This window comes from Argentina silus (genome assembly GCF_951799395.1).
Source record: "Argentina silus genome assembly, chromosome: 1".
In the NCBI taxonomy this organism is placed as follows: domain Eukaryota; kingdom Metazoa; phylum Chordata; class Actinopteri; order Argentiniformes; family Argentinidae; genus Argentina; species Argentina silus.
In genome coordinates, this window is record NC_139655.1 from 20,625,226 (window position 1) to 20,640,099 (window position 14,874).

General features: G+C 43.7%; 2 protein-coding genes across 4 annotated transcripts in view; one reads left to right on the forward strand and one right to left on the reverse strand.

Annotated features, from left to right (window-relative positions):
* Positions 1 to 3,634, reverse strand: part of arap2 (ArfGAP with RhoGAP domain, ankyrin repeat and PH domain 2) — a 76,197-nt gene extending 72,563 nt beyond the window's left edge. For all 3 annotated transcript variants that reach the window (XM_083678837.1, XM_083678836.1, XM_083678835.1), the window contains exon 1: positions 3,492 to 3,634. The gene's annotated coding sequence lies outside the window, so the exon portion shown is untranslated. The remainder of the gene's footprint in view (positions 1 to 3,491) is intronic.
* A 2,965-nt stretch (positions 3,635 to 6,599) lies between these two features.
* dthd1 (death domain containing 1) lies at positions 6,600 to 13,008 on the forward strand (the record flags this gene model as incomplete). Its single annotated transcript, XM_083676548.1, has 10 exons — positions 6,600 to 6,669; positions 6,754 to 7,357; positions 8,100 to 8,430; positions 8,580 to 8,759; positions 9,670 to 9,926; positions 10,375 to 10,533; positions 10,960 to 11,249; positions 12,144 to 12,394; positions 12,508 to 12,565; positions 12,689 to 13,008. 10 exons carry the CDS (start codon positions 6,600 to 6,602, stop codon positions 13,006 to 13,008), a joined length of 2,520 nt encoding a protein of 839 aa, XP_083532674.1.
* Between the last annotated feature and the right edge of the window lie 1,866 nt (positions 13,009 to 14,874).

Genomic DNA, 14,874 nt, shown 5'->3' on the forward strand with positions numbered 1-14,874 from the left:
TGTACCATAGAGTTCTCACTCTTATACTGAGTAGCTATTACAGACCACAACTCTCCATCCCCATACCAAACAGTAAACACTTCCTGTAAACAAATCCAACTTTATCAACAGCCTCTCTGCAACCTTTAGTGCAAAAAAATGAAGAAAAAAAAGAAAAGCCAATTAGGTCACATCTCAGTTTTCTTTGCAGAAATAGTGAACCCTCAAAACCATCCAACAGTCCGTTTGGTGGGTGTTCCAGTAGCTTCCTGATGAGCCCTCATTCTAGCCCTCCACAACAAGTACAGACACTGCAATCCAACTGCTCTGCTTGTAACAGTATTAAGGGAAGGGGAGCCTTAGATAGTCACACACATACTGTAAACATGTGCATGGATAGGCTCACACAGCTTTAACGAGATGAGGTTATCAGAGATAGTTCTGCTTTCCACTGAGGCCTGTTCTTCTGTGAGTGCATGTCTGTGTGAGTGTGAGTATGTGTGAGTGTGAGTGTGAGTATGTGTGAGTGTGAGTGTGAGTGTGAGTGTGAGTGTGAGCGATATTCAAAGCTGTTAAAGTTGGTCCCAATGATGCATGTGTTTTTTGCCTTTTCCCAACTTTAAAACATATGCATATCAAACATTAAGCATGCATTGTCAAGGGGAGATTTACACTGGAGTTCAAGTAGGACACATAACTCAAATTAGGATTCAACCTACAAGGCCTATGGAAGCTTGAGGCTAATTCAAAAGGTGAGAGAGCTGTCCCCATTGTGTATTGAAATGTATTCATTATTCTTCTGGTAAATCCCAGGTCTCAGAACGATCCAGCTGTGTGTGTTAGCCAGTTAACATGCAGGGACCTGTGTTGGCCCATAGCCAGTGCTAACTAAAGCACACGCCGTCCTCGCTTGCACATCTGACCTGACTCAGTCTGCTGACTCTCCCTCATTGCTGACTCTCACATGCAAGCACGCACGCACCCACGCACGCACGCACACACGCACGCGTACACAGACACACACACACACACACACACACACACACAAATGCACACACGCACACACACATTAGACAGGCCTGAATAGAAGGCCAGAGCTTCAATCCAATGCTTTAGCTCTGGCTATAAGGCCGTAGAGTAGAACAATAATGACAACTGACATAAGGTATAGAACTCTACAGGATAAAGAAACAGCTTTCAAATGTTACATGGGCTTTGAAATGAGCAAATTCAAAGCAAAACATAACACAGAGTGGAAGCCATGTATAAGCTTTCAAACACCCACAAACGCATACTGTACACACAGATCATGTAGGCAGTTCCCAGTAACAGAATGATGCTGGGACTGGATGTTTCACTTTCAATCGTATGCCAAACAAAAACCCTTGATAGCAAAGTTTAACAAACCATACAACTCTGCACAAGGACCAAAGTTTGGTAACAGAATGAATAAAATCTCCCTGGGTTTCTTATGTAACCATGTTTCCCCAAAACTCGGTTAAATATGTGCTCTGTTAAATATCTGCTCCAAATTAATATTTAAATATGTCTGCAAAAAGAGTGGGGTGTTACAGTAGCTATGATACCTTGAGTCTCTTTTGGTTGTTGAGCTACAGTAAGTGATGCGGATTTACAACCGGTAATAGAATGATGGTAACAGAAAGAATGCATGAGTCGCCCATAGAAGTGCATAATTTATGGATTTGAATGTCATTCTGTACATGATAATGTAGCCGACCCTAATGATATGTCTTAGGGCACCACACCATATGTGTGTCAATGCGATCTATAATGATGAAGACAAATTCCCTGCTGTCCTTACTGTAGAAGTGTGCAACATCATCACATAACTGTATCTGTCATCATTCTCAATGGCAGTTACTTGTGCTATATATTTGTGTGATTTGCTGGCTTTGCCTTCCCTGATGTACTCAACACCAAGGAAGTGTTTTGAAGCATGAGATGAGGATGTTAATGTGGTGGTAGGTGATGTTAATGCAGTGGTTTCTAACTGGGCAGTTCCATGTAACAGGACGCATGAGGATGTGAAATTCATCAGAGCATATCAAAGTGAGTGTCAAATGAAAGCTAAGAGTCTATAATGTTGTGAAATGAAGTGAGAAATATATATCTCAACCATTTTGCTTTATAAGAATACGGATAAGCAAAGGCTTCGAATTCCGGTCCAACATATGGAAAATATCTACCACAAAAAGTCTTTAAAGGTGTTTAGAAAAACATCAAACTTGTATTTAGAAAAAACATCAAACAAATATCTACACTTATATTTTGTTTTTAGGAAATGGTTTGGCTTATGTAAGTTTAAGAATCATTGCCCAGTCTCCAGGTCATTCTGTTACCCACATAACTGAAGATATTTTCAAATTTCTCTGCCTCATGACGAGCGAGGATAATGAAAGTTAACTAAATTAAAAAGTATACTATAGGTAGACCTACCTAACACATGTAGTCTATTTTCATGATGGAAGGTGGTTGAGAAATGTATTTCTGACTTCATTTCCCAAAAATATAGACTGCTTTCATTTGACAGTTACACAGAACTGCCCATGTACATCTTTATTGACATAATCAGGACATTGGAATGCCCTCATACAGTACATATGCAAACTAGAGAATGCACCCTATCCCTCTCTCTCTCTCTCTCTCTCTCTCTCCCTCTCTCTCTCTCTCTTACTCACTCTCTCTCTCACACACACACACACACACACACACACACACACACACACAAGCTTAGTGTTTGTGTGTGTGTGTTTGTGTGTGTGTGTGTGTGTGTGTGTGTGTGTGTGTGTGTGTGTGTGTGTGTGTGTGTGTGTGTGTGTGTGTGTGTGTGTGTGTGTGTGTGTGTGTGTGTGTGTGACAGGTAACGGGCCCTTCCCTCAACCATGCTGCTGCCTGGTATTAGATGACTCACACATGCTTCAGATTTCTCAACAGCTATCAGCCATTCAGCCATGAACAAAGTCCAACGTGACACTTCTATCCTCTTCCGTAATGCACCTGCACTAAAATCCTATACACGTATTCAAAATGTCCTATTAGTGATAGAACATATTGATAGAACACTGTTTCACTTTTAACTTATAACACCAATTATTTCACCGAATTGTCTTCCACCAGCATATTGCTTTGACACATACAGTATGAAATAATAGCTAGGGTGGGCTACTCAGACAGCCCTGGGTGGGCAGACTGGGCGGCGACCACATGGGAGGAGATGACCCCCTGATGCTTCCCTCTATCAACTGGCATAGAAGAGGAAATTACAGTATAAACATTAGCCAATGAGACAACCTCTAGCATCAATCAAGTGGTGGACATGGTTCTATAGAAGAGGCAGTATCACTACAACCCTATCGCAACATTCTTAATGTGTTTTCGCGGGACTAAAGTTGGGATGCGATAACAGCGACTACAACCAAGATTCCACGAGTGACCGTGTGTGCGTGTGGCTACCCACCAGTAGGCGCGTGCGTCTGTCTATGAAAACTTACCTCTGGTTCAGCGGCAGGTGATCAACAATCCTAGATGGCATATCATTCCCACTGTGGCCTATAAACGCCGTGTTGTCGATCTTTCTACTTTCTATTTTGATACCAGCTTTCAGAACGTGGTTCAACACCTCCGCGGTACCCGTTTCGTTTTCTTTCCTATTCCTGCGTCAATATAACTCCACGCCCATTCAAGCCATTGTGCGATGGTATTTCGTAGGTGATACTTTCGCCTCCTGCATGGTCCAGTAAGTTTATGAACTCAATGTTCTCTGAGAGACGTTTAAACTGATTTAAAGCCAGTGATACTGCATAATAGTGCATATCCTATGCAGCTCACCGAGTGATGATTAAAAAACTACAAAAAATACCATTACCAGCTTGCCGGATGAAAATATAGACTGCATTTGATTCGTTTTTCAACGGTTCATTACAATTTAAAATTATTGTTTGTTTTTGATACTGTTATGTAGTTTATGAAGAGAAGAGGAGTGCAGACTCAGTGAGACATTGGGTAGAAGAGCAACTCTGCCTGTCCCAGCTTGATCGAGAGGCCTCGGGCTATGCATTCTGCATAGACAGGAATGTATCAGCTTGCACTCGCAGAACATGAAGGCAGTCATAGAGAAATAGTTCTATTGAATCAACAGTTATCTAGCATCTCTGAAAAGATAGGTCTGCTACTTTAACTTGTGCTGAGTTTGCCATGATATGTGGGCTAATACCAACGTACATTGTAGTGTGTGATAGAATATAGACATTACATTGGACTGACCTTACAATAATGAATTGCCCTGTCCTTTATTGTGCAGCTATTGTGTAACATTCGTCATCAAAGGTGTGGCGTGTGTGTGTGTGTGTGTGTGTGTGTGTGTGTGTGTGTGTGTGTGTGTGTGTGTGTGTGTGTGTGTGTGTGTGTGTGTGATGGGTGGATGTGGGTGTACGTGTGAAAGAGAGAGAGCTTAAGAGAGGTGGTACAACAGCATATTAGATAAAAGGACACAGATTGTCTGCCACTTACTAAGCACTCAGTATTGTTATGCACTACCAATGTTATGCACTACCAATTGACTGCAGTAGTGAACACAATGAAATGCTTAGAAAGCTTGAGGGTTGGACCTTATTAAGCACACTTCTGTCAGATGTAATTTTAATGATGAATGGGATGTAAGCAGATGACTGTAATGATCGCTAAATCCAGTCAACTCTGAAGTAAGTGGCAAAAAAGTAATTGGAAAGTATCCTGTTTCCTGAAGAGTGACCTTCTACAGTAGCAGCATTTATGAAGTGTACAGATTTCGCCAGAGGATGGAGCTCTCTCACCACTTGTGAATGGCAAGACTTTGTCAGAAGCATCGAGCAACATATACTGTAACCTCAATTGATTTACATCCTGAGTATGTTTTTTATGGTTGTTAACCAAAGGTTCCAACATGATATATCTCTGTGTGAAAGGGTAAACCACCTCATATGTGTTTGCATTTAGTGTGCATGTGTCCGTGTATGTATAAATGTGTGTTTGCTATGCGTGTGTGAGCATGTTTATTATCAGCTCCACTTTCATTATCACACTGTTCCAATTTGCAAGTCAGTTCACTGAACCTGTGAAAACAAACATGATAAATGTGTGGGCAAACACTTTTATATGCATGTAAACACACACAGACAGACATCATCTCACCGACTGAGCCGTGGACATCATTAGTACTGTGCATGTCAAACATTTGCTGATGCACTGCTCCCTCTCTGAAGCAAACAACCAGCCCTAGGTTTAGCATCTAAAGTCTGGTATCTGAGGTTGCATAATATAAGCTTTGTGGTGACCCACTTTAGATATTAATTAAAGTCTATGCTAATTAAAGGGATTGTCGTGTGCATGAAATCATTTCAGTGGATGGTTGTGGTCCACTGGGGTGCTTTTGATGGCTTGTCATTGTTTGGGCTTGTTATATGCAGAGGAAAGCAGGGGGGCTGGTGAGGGTTAGATGTGGGTGTTAATGCTAAGGGTGTGTACTGTAGAAACACACTCACAATCTGGCATACTCATGTAATAATTTTAAAAATGAAAGAACTGTGAGTTTGTCCTACTCAGTGTATGAGATGGTTCTGACTTCAGTCACTCAGGACTGTGCATAATAACATAACTTAAACTACCAGTAGTTTATGTGAATAACTCAATGTGTTACGTGTTAGTCATCAAATATAGTTATTGTAAATGTCCGGAGCATAGATTATAGATATCACCTTCAAACTACAATAATAGGCTTAAATGTCTATTTATTTTAATCTAATCATTGAGAAATTGAGAGAAATATAGTTGAATGATTTGTGTGAATAAAGGAGGCTCAAGGCCAGATTCCATTCTTATTGTGACAGAGTGATAAAGTGACTGTGAAAGAGAGAGAATGAAGGAAAGAGGGATGAGACAATTGAAGGATAGCACTTTGCCTTCCTTTGAGTCTCCCTCGCTGTAAAATGGGTCTCTTTTGTGTCCTACCACCACACCTCTGATGTCTCCATGGTAACATTTTTTTTACTGCGGCTAGGGTGGTAAATAAAGCTTTGGCTCCTGTACAGTGAGCAGCTACCCACACTTACACCCATACCAAAGACAGAAGGAACAGCATCGAGAGAATGCAGCAACTACTGTAGCCTACGCTCCCCTGACACTGAGAAAGAGTATACAAGGGAGGACGACGTGTAGGCCTACATCGTTTATCTCATTGGATTGATGTCAACCTCTGGATTTGCATTTTACTTTATATTTACTCATCCTTCATTTAGACCAGAACGATTCTCTTTTGCAGCAACGACCTGGCCAGGAGGCAACAGCCCAGCAATTATCAAATGTGTGAGTGATCTGTCAGTGTGAGAGGCTGATGTGTTGAACTGGAGATGGAGGAACCAGGGCATCAGCATGGCTCAGAGAGGGAGGAGTGCCTCCTCAGGCTGCTGGTGGAGACTGCTCAGGGGTTGGGGGAGATGGTCAGAGGCAGGGACCTCCAGGAGGGGAAGGGGAGCAAGGCTACAAGGCTGAACAACAGAGAGGAAGGGGAGGGGGGAGGGCAGGAGGAGGGGAGGGAAGAGGAAGAGTGGGTGAGGGAGAATAGGATGAACCATGGGGAGGTACATAGGGAGAGAGAGGCCCAGCACAGGCTGCTGAGACTCCTCAGGGAGCTTGGTGAGATGCATAGACAGAGAATCACAGCCTGGAGAGAGGCACTGCGAGTGTCAGCATGCGCACTCTCACTAACTCCATCAGTAGGCCACACTCTGACCACTGTGGAGGACGACTTGAAAAGCATTGAGGATGGACTACATAATATCAGGACAAAGCTGAATATGGAGATCATCAGACCCTGTGCAGAAGAAGGATGGACCACAGAGAAAGAGACACACAAGGCTCTACAGGGTGACGTACAATGCCAGGAAACCAGTGACTCTCAGCCCTCACAATCGGACTCAAAGACACAACAAGATAACCACAATGCCTCAGACTCCCATGATCCCCCTGGCTTTGACCCCGGGCCTTCCCACACGGTCTGTGCTGATGATGGTGCCAGTCCCAGCCACACAGAGGGTGTCAGTGAGACCTGCGCTGCTTGTCACAACCACAGTTCTTCAGACAGTCAGGATGATGCTGGCTCCAGCCCTAGTAGCTCCCAATCTAACTGCAGTGGAGCGGAGAGTAGGCCTCTGGTAGGAGAAGCCCAGCAAGGCTCTGGAGCAGATATGGAGGGGTCTGTGGTCTGTGTGGGAGAAGAGGAGACTGACAATTGTAAAGACATCTGCCCAGTGACACAGACAGAGATCAGCGATGGAGATGGGACTGAGGAAAAGGGTGGAGAAAGTGCATGGGCGACATTGGGGTGAGTTTAGGCAATGTGTGTCATGTGAGAAATGTAAACCCTTTTTTGGATTTTGTGATAGTTAAGACCCACACACACTCTGTTATCATGCCATGCATAAGCACACACCTCTCCACCTCTTATCCTCCATGTATCCCTCCCTGTGTATGATTAGATTCCTCCTCCTCTTTTTTCCTGCTCACTGAAACAGGAGCAGACTGTCTTGATATCTCATATAGTTCACTGTTCAGATGCTGCTCCCCCAGTATGCTGTCCCATATGGTTCAGACATGTCAACACTCACACCCCTCAACCAAATAGATCCCACAAAGAGAAGGGCTGTCCAGAAGAGACAAATGCACAACACACTCATCTCAGAAACATGCATACAGCAACAAGTTTAAAGTTTTCAAGTTTATTTTAATATAAAGTGCATTTTACCCATGGTCACTTCTGTTTTTCTGTTAACACATTTAACAGAAAAACGGGATTATATATTGGTTATAAAAAAAACTAAATTGTAACGCTGGGAATACAGCAGAAATATATTCCATATATATATATATATATATATATATATATATATATATATATATACATATATACATATATATATATATACAGTACAGTATATACTGTCTCATTAATTGTATATATTTTGTATAGTACAGTGAGACACTTCAGGGCAAAAATAGAGATCAGTTTTGTAGAATCAATGATTCTATGATGACTATAAAGAGCTGTAACAATGCTCCTTTATTAGGCTGACTGGGCGATCAGTGGATGGCCCGACAGACGTTCCTGATGCCTGCATTGTGTTTGCTCCCATGGGCTTGGCTGGGGTCATGACCTGTGATGTAGCCGATGCCCTGAGCTCCCTCATGGTGACTGGCTCAGAGGAGTTGGTCAGTAGGGTCCTCCGGGTCAAAGTTCAGGACGGAGCCAAGTGTCCATTCCCCATCAAGGTTGCTGTGCCTTTCCGAGCATGTTACCGTGGAAACTACAGGGATGTTGTTGTCAAGGTGGTTGATGAGGAGAGGAGGGTGAGTTATATCAGTCCAGTGTCGACAGAGGGGACCTACGGAGGCCATAGGGTATGTACTAGGAGAGAGAAGGTTTGAGAGACACTTGACTTTATGTTCAATGGTTCTTTATTATAAAGCGTCATTCAACGGTCACTTTGTATGCCTTTCTATGTGCATGTATGTGTGTGTGCGTGTGTGTCTGTGTGTGTTGGTATCAGGGCTCATTCGCAGAGGTCAGGGTGTACTCTCTAGGCCTGTTTGCTGTGCTATCATGTCTGAGGAGAGAAACCTACACTGTGCCCAGGAGAGGCCTGTCACTCAAACTCAGCATGGACCCAAGAGTTTGCCTCGACTACCTTCCAGGATCCTTCACTGCACCTGTGGTCGCCCAGTCCATGGTACAGGAAAAGGGACAATCCATAACTTCTCATCGGAATTATTAACTTGAATTATTGCACAAATCTCCATTTGACACTAATGCAGGATTAAGTCAATTAGATTATCCAAATTAGGATTTGGCCCTAAATGCATTATAGATACTGTATGACCATATGAGCTGACCAGAGAAAAATACAGGCCTTAGATGTAATCTAATAAAGAGTCCACAGTTTGGCCAGGTCACGTGGTAATCTACAATATAGACAAAACAAAATAAGGAAATGTGTTATAGCCCTCCAGTAGACTATCCATCCTTTTCATTACTTAAAGACAAAAAGCAGGATTGAATCTAATAGGGTTTGCATTAGCATGTACAGTATTCAGTCTGTCCTCTTTCTCTTTTTATGTAAATGTTATTTTGCAGGCATTATAACTTGCAGTGACACAAATGATTTGTTCAGCAGTATAAACACTCATTTTGGGGACTTTAATATTTTGAGTGCTCTTGTTTAAAAGGCTTGAGCTGAGGTTGGTTAGTATTTAATGGAGTAGAAGCAGTTTGTTGTGGGTGTCGTTGATGTGTTTTTAATCACCTCCAGGGCTCTGGGTTGTAAAAGCAGTGTTTCTACACACAGCGGGTGACCAGGTGTCAGAACACCACTCTTGCCAAGGAACTCATTATCAAATCAAAGCAATTATCAGCATTATTGAAATGTTCCAGACTTTAGCTCGGTCTCCAGGGCCCAAAGGGTTACTGTATCCTAATCTGGCAGTTGTATACAGGAAGGAGGGAGGGAGGGAGGGAGGGAGGGAGGGAGGGAGGGAGGGAAGGGGGGGGGATATGGAGCTACAACCAGCAGTATGGAGCAAAACCAACAAGGGTTCGATACCCACTTGAATATACAATTCTTGCCTTCTGCTTTCTATCAGATCCAGCCTGTAGATGCTACCTTGTTGGCCACTCTGAAGTTCAGGGGAGATGACTACCACTCTGTCCTGTCCACCAGTCCCCTACTCTACCTCACACACCCTTCCTCCCAGACCCTCCGAAGACCCCTCACACTCACCCTGCCCTGCCCACCCAACCCTGACAAGAGGAGAGCCGGGCATGGGGAGGATCCAGACCACCACGCCCGGCCCACCAGTGTAGCCCCTACACAAGACAAACCTAATCTTCACAGAGTGAGGTACACTTTCCCCCCCAAAACAAAAAAATACATTTAAATCCCTTGAACTTCAAATTTGCATACTATTTAATCCCTCACTGCTTTCTGTCTCCCCACCTTGCTCCACCTCAACTGTTATTTTCTTTCGCAGTGATTTCGGAGCATTTCAGTGACACACCTTCTGTCATACGGACCGATCATCTTTCAGTAACTGACTGTTGTGTATTGGACGAAGTAGTTCCGATATAGCGAACTACTTTTTCAAAGTAGCTTTAGTTTGACAACTGTATTTCTCTCAAGGGTAGCTTTAGTGTAGTTCAACTTCTTCCCTTATAAAGTAATTAGTAATTTAGTTAAATAAATGTTCATAGTAGCTTCCCCAACACTGCACTTACCACACTTCCTCCTTGTAACGCTATCAATAATGTGTGGAATGGAGATCTTCTGTGTGTGTTTTCTTCTACGTAAGAGCGATGAGTGCCTCAGTGAAGTCTTCCAGGGAGTCGTCTAATGAGCTAATGGTACTTCTGGGCTGGAGGGAGGAGCAGTGGAGCGTTCAAGAGAAGGTCACTGTAAGGAACCTGCAGAATGGCCTGGTGTCTTTCGAGCTGTCAGAGAACTTTGAGAGGTACCAGTCAGTGGAAGAGAAATGCTCTGACTGTACAATGCAGTAGAGTACATTAATGCAATAGAGTGGAAAAGGGCTTTCTGGAAATAAGGCCTTTGTTGGAGAGTAATTATCTCCACCCTTCTTATCTTAAAGTACTGACAAAGTGTCCTTTGTAATCCATCAAAAAGTCGATGGAATAGGAATTTTACTGTTCTTTTTTCTTTCTGAGACTCCATATGAGTGGATTAGTCCCACTCTCAGCAATAATCCAATCTCACTGCTGAGCGAAACTACTGAAAGATGACTTTTACTCTGATGTTTCCTTCTTACTCATCCTCTCTCTACTCCCCATCTCTTTCATCTCTTTTTTTACTCTACTCTACCTCTCTCTTTCCTTCTCCCTTTCTCTGTATCCAACTCTCTCTCCCATCTCTCTTTACTTAGACTGATGGTGGTGCGTCTCCTCTCCTCCACACGGCACTCCCATCTGACCGCCCTGGTGGAGGAGGTGGAGGATTCTGTCCGCCGCACCATGGTGACCGTTGTCCTCCAGCAGCGGCGTGAGGAGCCTAACGCTGTACTGGTGGCGGCCCTGCCCAGCAGGGACCTGAGCTGGGAGCTGTCCAAACTCCAGGCCCAGGGCTACTGTGGCCCACCGGAGCCCTCAACAGAGATCCTTATGTGTGAGGGAGAGCAGCTGCTCCTTTCCTTTCATGGGAACATCACCTCAATAGGTAAAGGGTTTTACACGCATTAGGTTATCCCTGGAGATACATTGTGAATGCCAATAGGATAAAGGACTGTTATATTTAACTCTGCCATGTGCTGGTAATCACACCTACTGTAGTGCCCAAGGATACAGAATGCTGCTACAATACAATACATGTTGATAGACTAAAATGTACTTTCATGTCTTTGTAACACACAATTTTGTGAAGGCCCTAAACCTTGAAACTCAGATTAACAGCCAGTTCATGAATCAATGGTTCAGGCTTGACAAACACTACTTCTGGACGTCTTTATACCTTATGATGGATTACTTGTACTGTTTGGGTTTGAGGAATAGATTCAGGAACCAATAACACCAGCACACATATTTCACAGGAGGATATGGAAACCATATAGCCACTTGCGACCGCTAAGGAAAATAAAGTTGTTTAAATTGCCAGTAAAGGTCACGACACTGCAAGTAATGTCAACAGGCTTATCTTCATATGGCTTGTTGCCACAACTACAGGTTCATATCTTTTGAGATAATCAATCTTCCTCAGTCCTCCCAGAATGCTTTCATGTTGTGAACGTTAATGTCAGTGTGTTGGATACTTGCCCGGCGTTGCTGTACACATATGTCTTTGATATTGTCAACATCACGTTTATTCAGCCTTGACGGAATGACTATTGGCTGAATTGCTTTCTTTCTCTTAGGTATATATTTGATGTACTGTGTCACTGACAGGGGGTACTTTTAGGAGCAATTGTAATGTTAATTGAAATACATACACAATTTGATGGTCGTCCAAGGGTGGATGGAACTTTTTAACAAATGTACTGTTACCAAGGTGTTTACCACACAATCCTAGGGAGCTATTTTGAAAGTGTTCATACCATGCCTACCTATTTTCATTTAGGGACTCAGAACAACCAAAATGGTGCTGTATGTGAGAGAATCACCTTCCACAACCAGAGGAAGAATCGCCTCCACCTCCATCTGATGGAAGTGGACCCGTTTGGGAACTACAGCTCTCCTCATTACAAAGGCACGGTCATCTTCCACAAGGTAGCCAGGAGTCAGCTAGTGTGGCGAGGGGACGAGGCCGCCACCTCCAGCCCTGGAATGCTCCAGGATCCTGTCTGCAAGCTCTCACTGACGCTGCCTAAGGTACATTACAACACACAAGACTTATATATCTTATATATTTAGATTTGTTTGCCATACAATGAGCTTTGGACAATGATGTTATGCAGTTTCTGGTTGTTCTGTTTTGGTTTCAGAAAATGAGAACTATCAGTCGACCTGTGAGTGCAAAGGTGATGTCACATGATCAGTCTGGTAGGTAGAATCTGTGTCCCCTAATCTACAGACCCTCTCAGACTAACCCCTCTTCCCACCATAAAGACCCATAAAGACCAACTCTTAAATGACCCATAAAGACCCCCTCTTCCCTGTCTCCAGAGTCCCTGTCAGACCCTCTCCTCAGCTGGCTATCTAAGGAGCTGTGTGAAGAGGACATGGCCCTGCTGGTCCTCTCTCTCCGCCTGCGCCGCAGCTCCATCCAGCTGGTGAGGCTGCAGGCCCCAGACAGCCTGGCCGCCCAGGCCTTCCACATCCTGGCCCTGTGGAGGAGAGGCCTCCCCGCCGGCCCCCATCCAGCCAGGGCCTCCCAGCTGGCTCAATGCCTGGCCAAGAGTGGAAGGCCCGATCTGGCCAAGGAGCTACTGTTACGCCAGGCGGCCACCAGGGTGAGCCTAGAGGATGGGGACAAGGAGGAGTAGGACAATTTTTTAATAATTATTAAGAGTTAATTTGTATCATGTTAATTTGGATACTCTTATTCAAGGCAACTTACAATGAGTGCATTTAAAGATTATGTTGACACACCCATACTGTAGACTATTATCCGTGCTTACAATTGATTTGGAGAGGTATGGCAAACTGTTCTTTTAGCTGCTTTGGTGTCTCGATGGCAAATTATGTTTGGTTCTATAGGGTTAAAAACCTCATCTCTTGCCATCTGGTGTCTCAATCAGAGAGAGGAGGTTGTTATACTACTGTTTGTCCACACAAGGGCAGCATTAGCCTGGGGCCCAGTAGGCCTGGGTCCGCAGGAAGAGGTAGTGTAAGGTCATGTCATGTTGCTGCTTTTCATATTGTTGTCTTTACGGTAATATGTTTTTTGTGAATTGTAGGAAGATTTCAGAAACACTTTGCCCTGAAATCTCTCCTTGTACCTCTGACATACAAGAAGATATTGTGGTATATGTACAGTATGTACAAATCAGGTCATCAATCTATGGAAGGGAAATACATGCAATAAAAAATATTACATTACTAATCTTAATGACATATTGCTCCCCTTCCTCTTGATATGGTTGCGGTTGGTAACCGTGGTGATGGCTGATTGACAGGATCATAGGAGAGATCAGTGCCTCTTCTTCCTGTGTGAACTGTTGTTGAGAGGAGGTGTGACCAGTTCACGGCCCTCTGTGTGGCTTTGACACCCTCAGTCAATGCTGACATACTGTACCCTCTGACAGGCAGATAAGATGTATTTACTGCTGACTGTATTAGCTGCATATCAGATATTTCTTTGTGTAATGTGATTTTGTGACAAAATGTACTTTCTGCAACTTTAATTGACAAACAATATGATTGACATGTGGTTTACTTAAAAAAAAAAATTTGGCATATGCATTGCACACATGGTATGACAAACCATAAGTTGTTTAGTTGTTATTTGTGGCTACTCAACAGCTAGTGAAAGATGAGTCAACAGGTGTTTTTTGGTTCCAGCACATTTCCTCAAGCTGTGTGACATTATGGAGAACCCCGGGTAACCAAGAGGAAATGACATGTGTCATCTGCCGCAGACCACCACAGGGTGGTAGAGGAGATAGGGAAACTCCCTACAGAGATAGGGGACCCCTGGTGCAGCCAATGGGGGAGAAACGGAAGGTTAATGAAGTATTAAATGCTAACAGGTGGAGCTGATGAATGCTTAAACAGTATTTCTCCCCTCCCTCACTCATTCTCTCTCTTTTTCCTCCCTCAATATCTGCATATTGCTCTTTATCTCCCTCTCTCTAGTCCCTCTCGCTCTCTTTCTATTTCTCTCTCTTCTTCACTCGCTGTATGGCTCTAAGGGGTGCACGTGGCGATGGTTGCAGGAGGTGTCGGTGCCAAGAGTATATGTACCAGTGGGGGGTGTCATTAGAGCCTTGCACAGGGTCCACACACACACACACACACACACACACACACTTAGGCCCTGGCTAGAGGTAAATGTCACAGGAGGGGCTCCCACCGTGAGAGGAAATCATTTCCTAGCAGCGGGGCACTCTCTCTTCTCTCCATTATTGAAAAGGCCACACAGCACATGGCCCAATGGGAGGCTGCCTTTAGTCTTTAGGGAAGGTTAAAAAAAATCACTTAATAAGTGCTCATTAGTCGGTATTTATTCCATAATGATGGATACAGTAGAAATGTAATGAACTACTCAGCATCTCACGGCAGAATTGTGTATGAGCTATGACATGTACTGACATGTGCATTTCAAGTTTATATTTCACCTTTTTTTTCACCTTCTAAGATATCTGTAATTATCCCAGCACGGTGTTGCTGGTGATTTCCATTTGAATGGG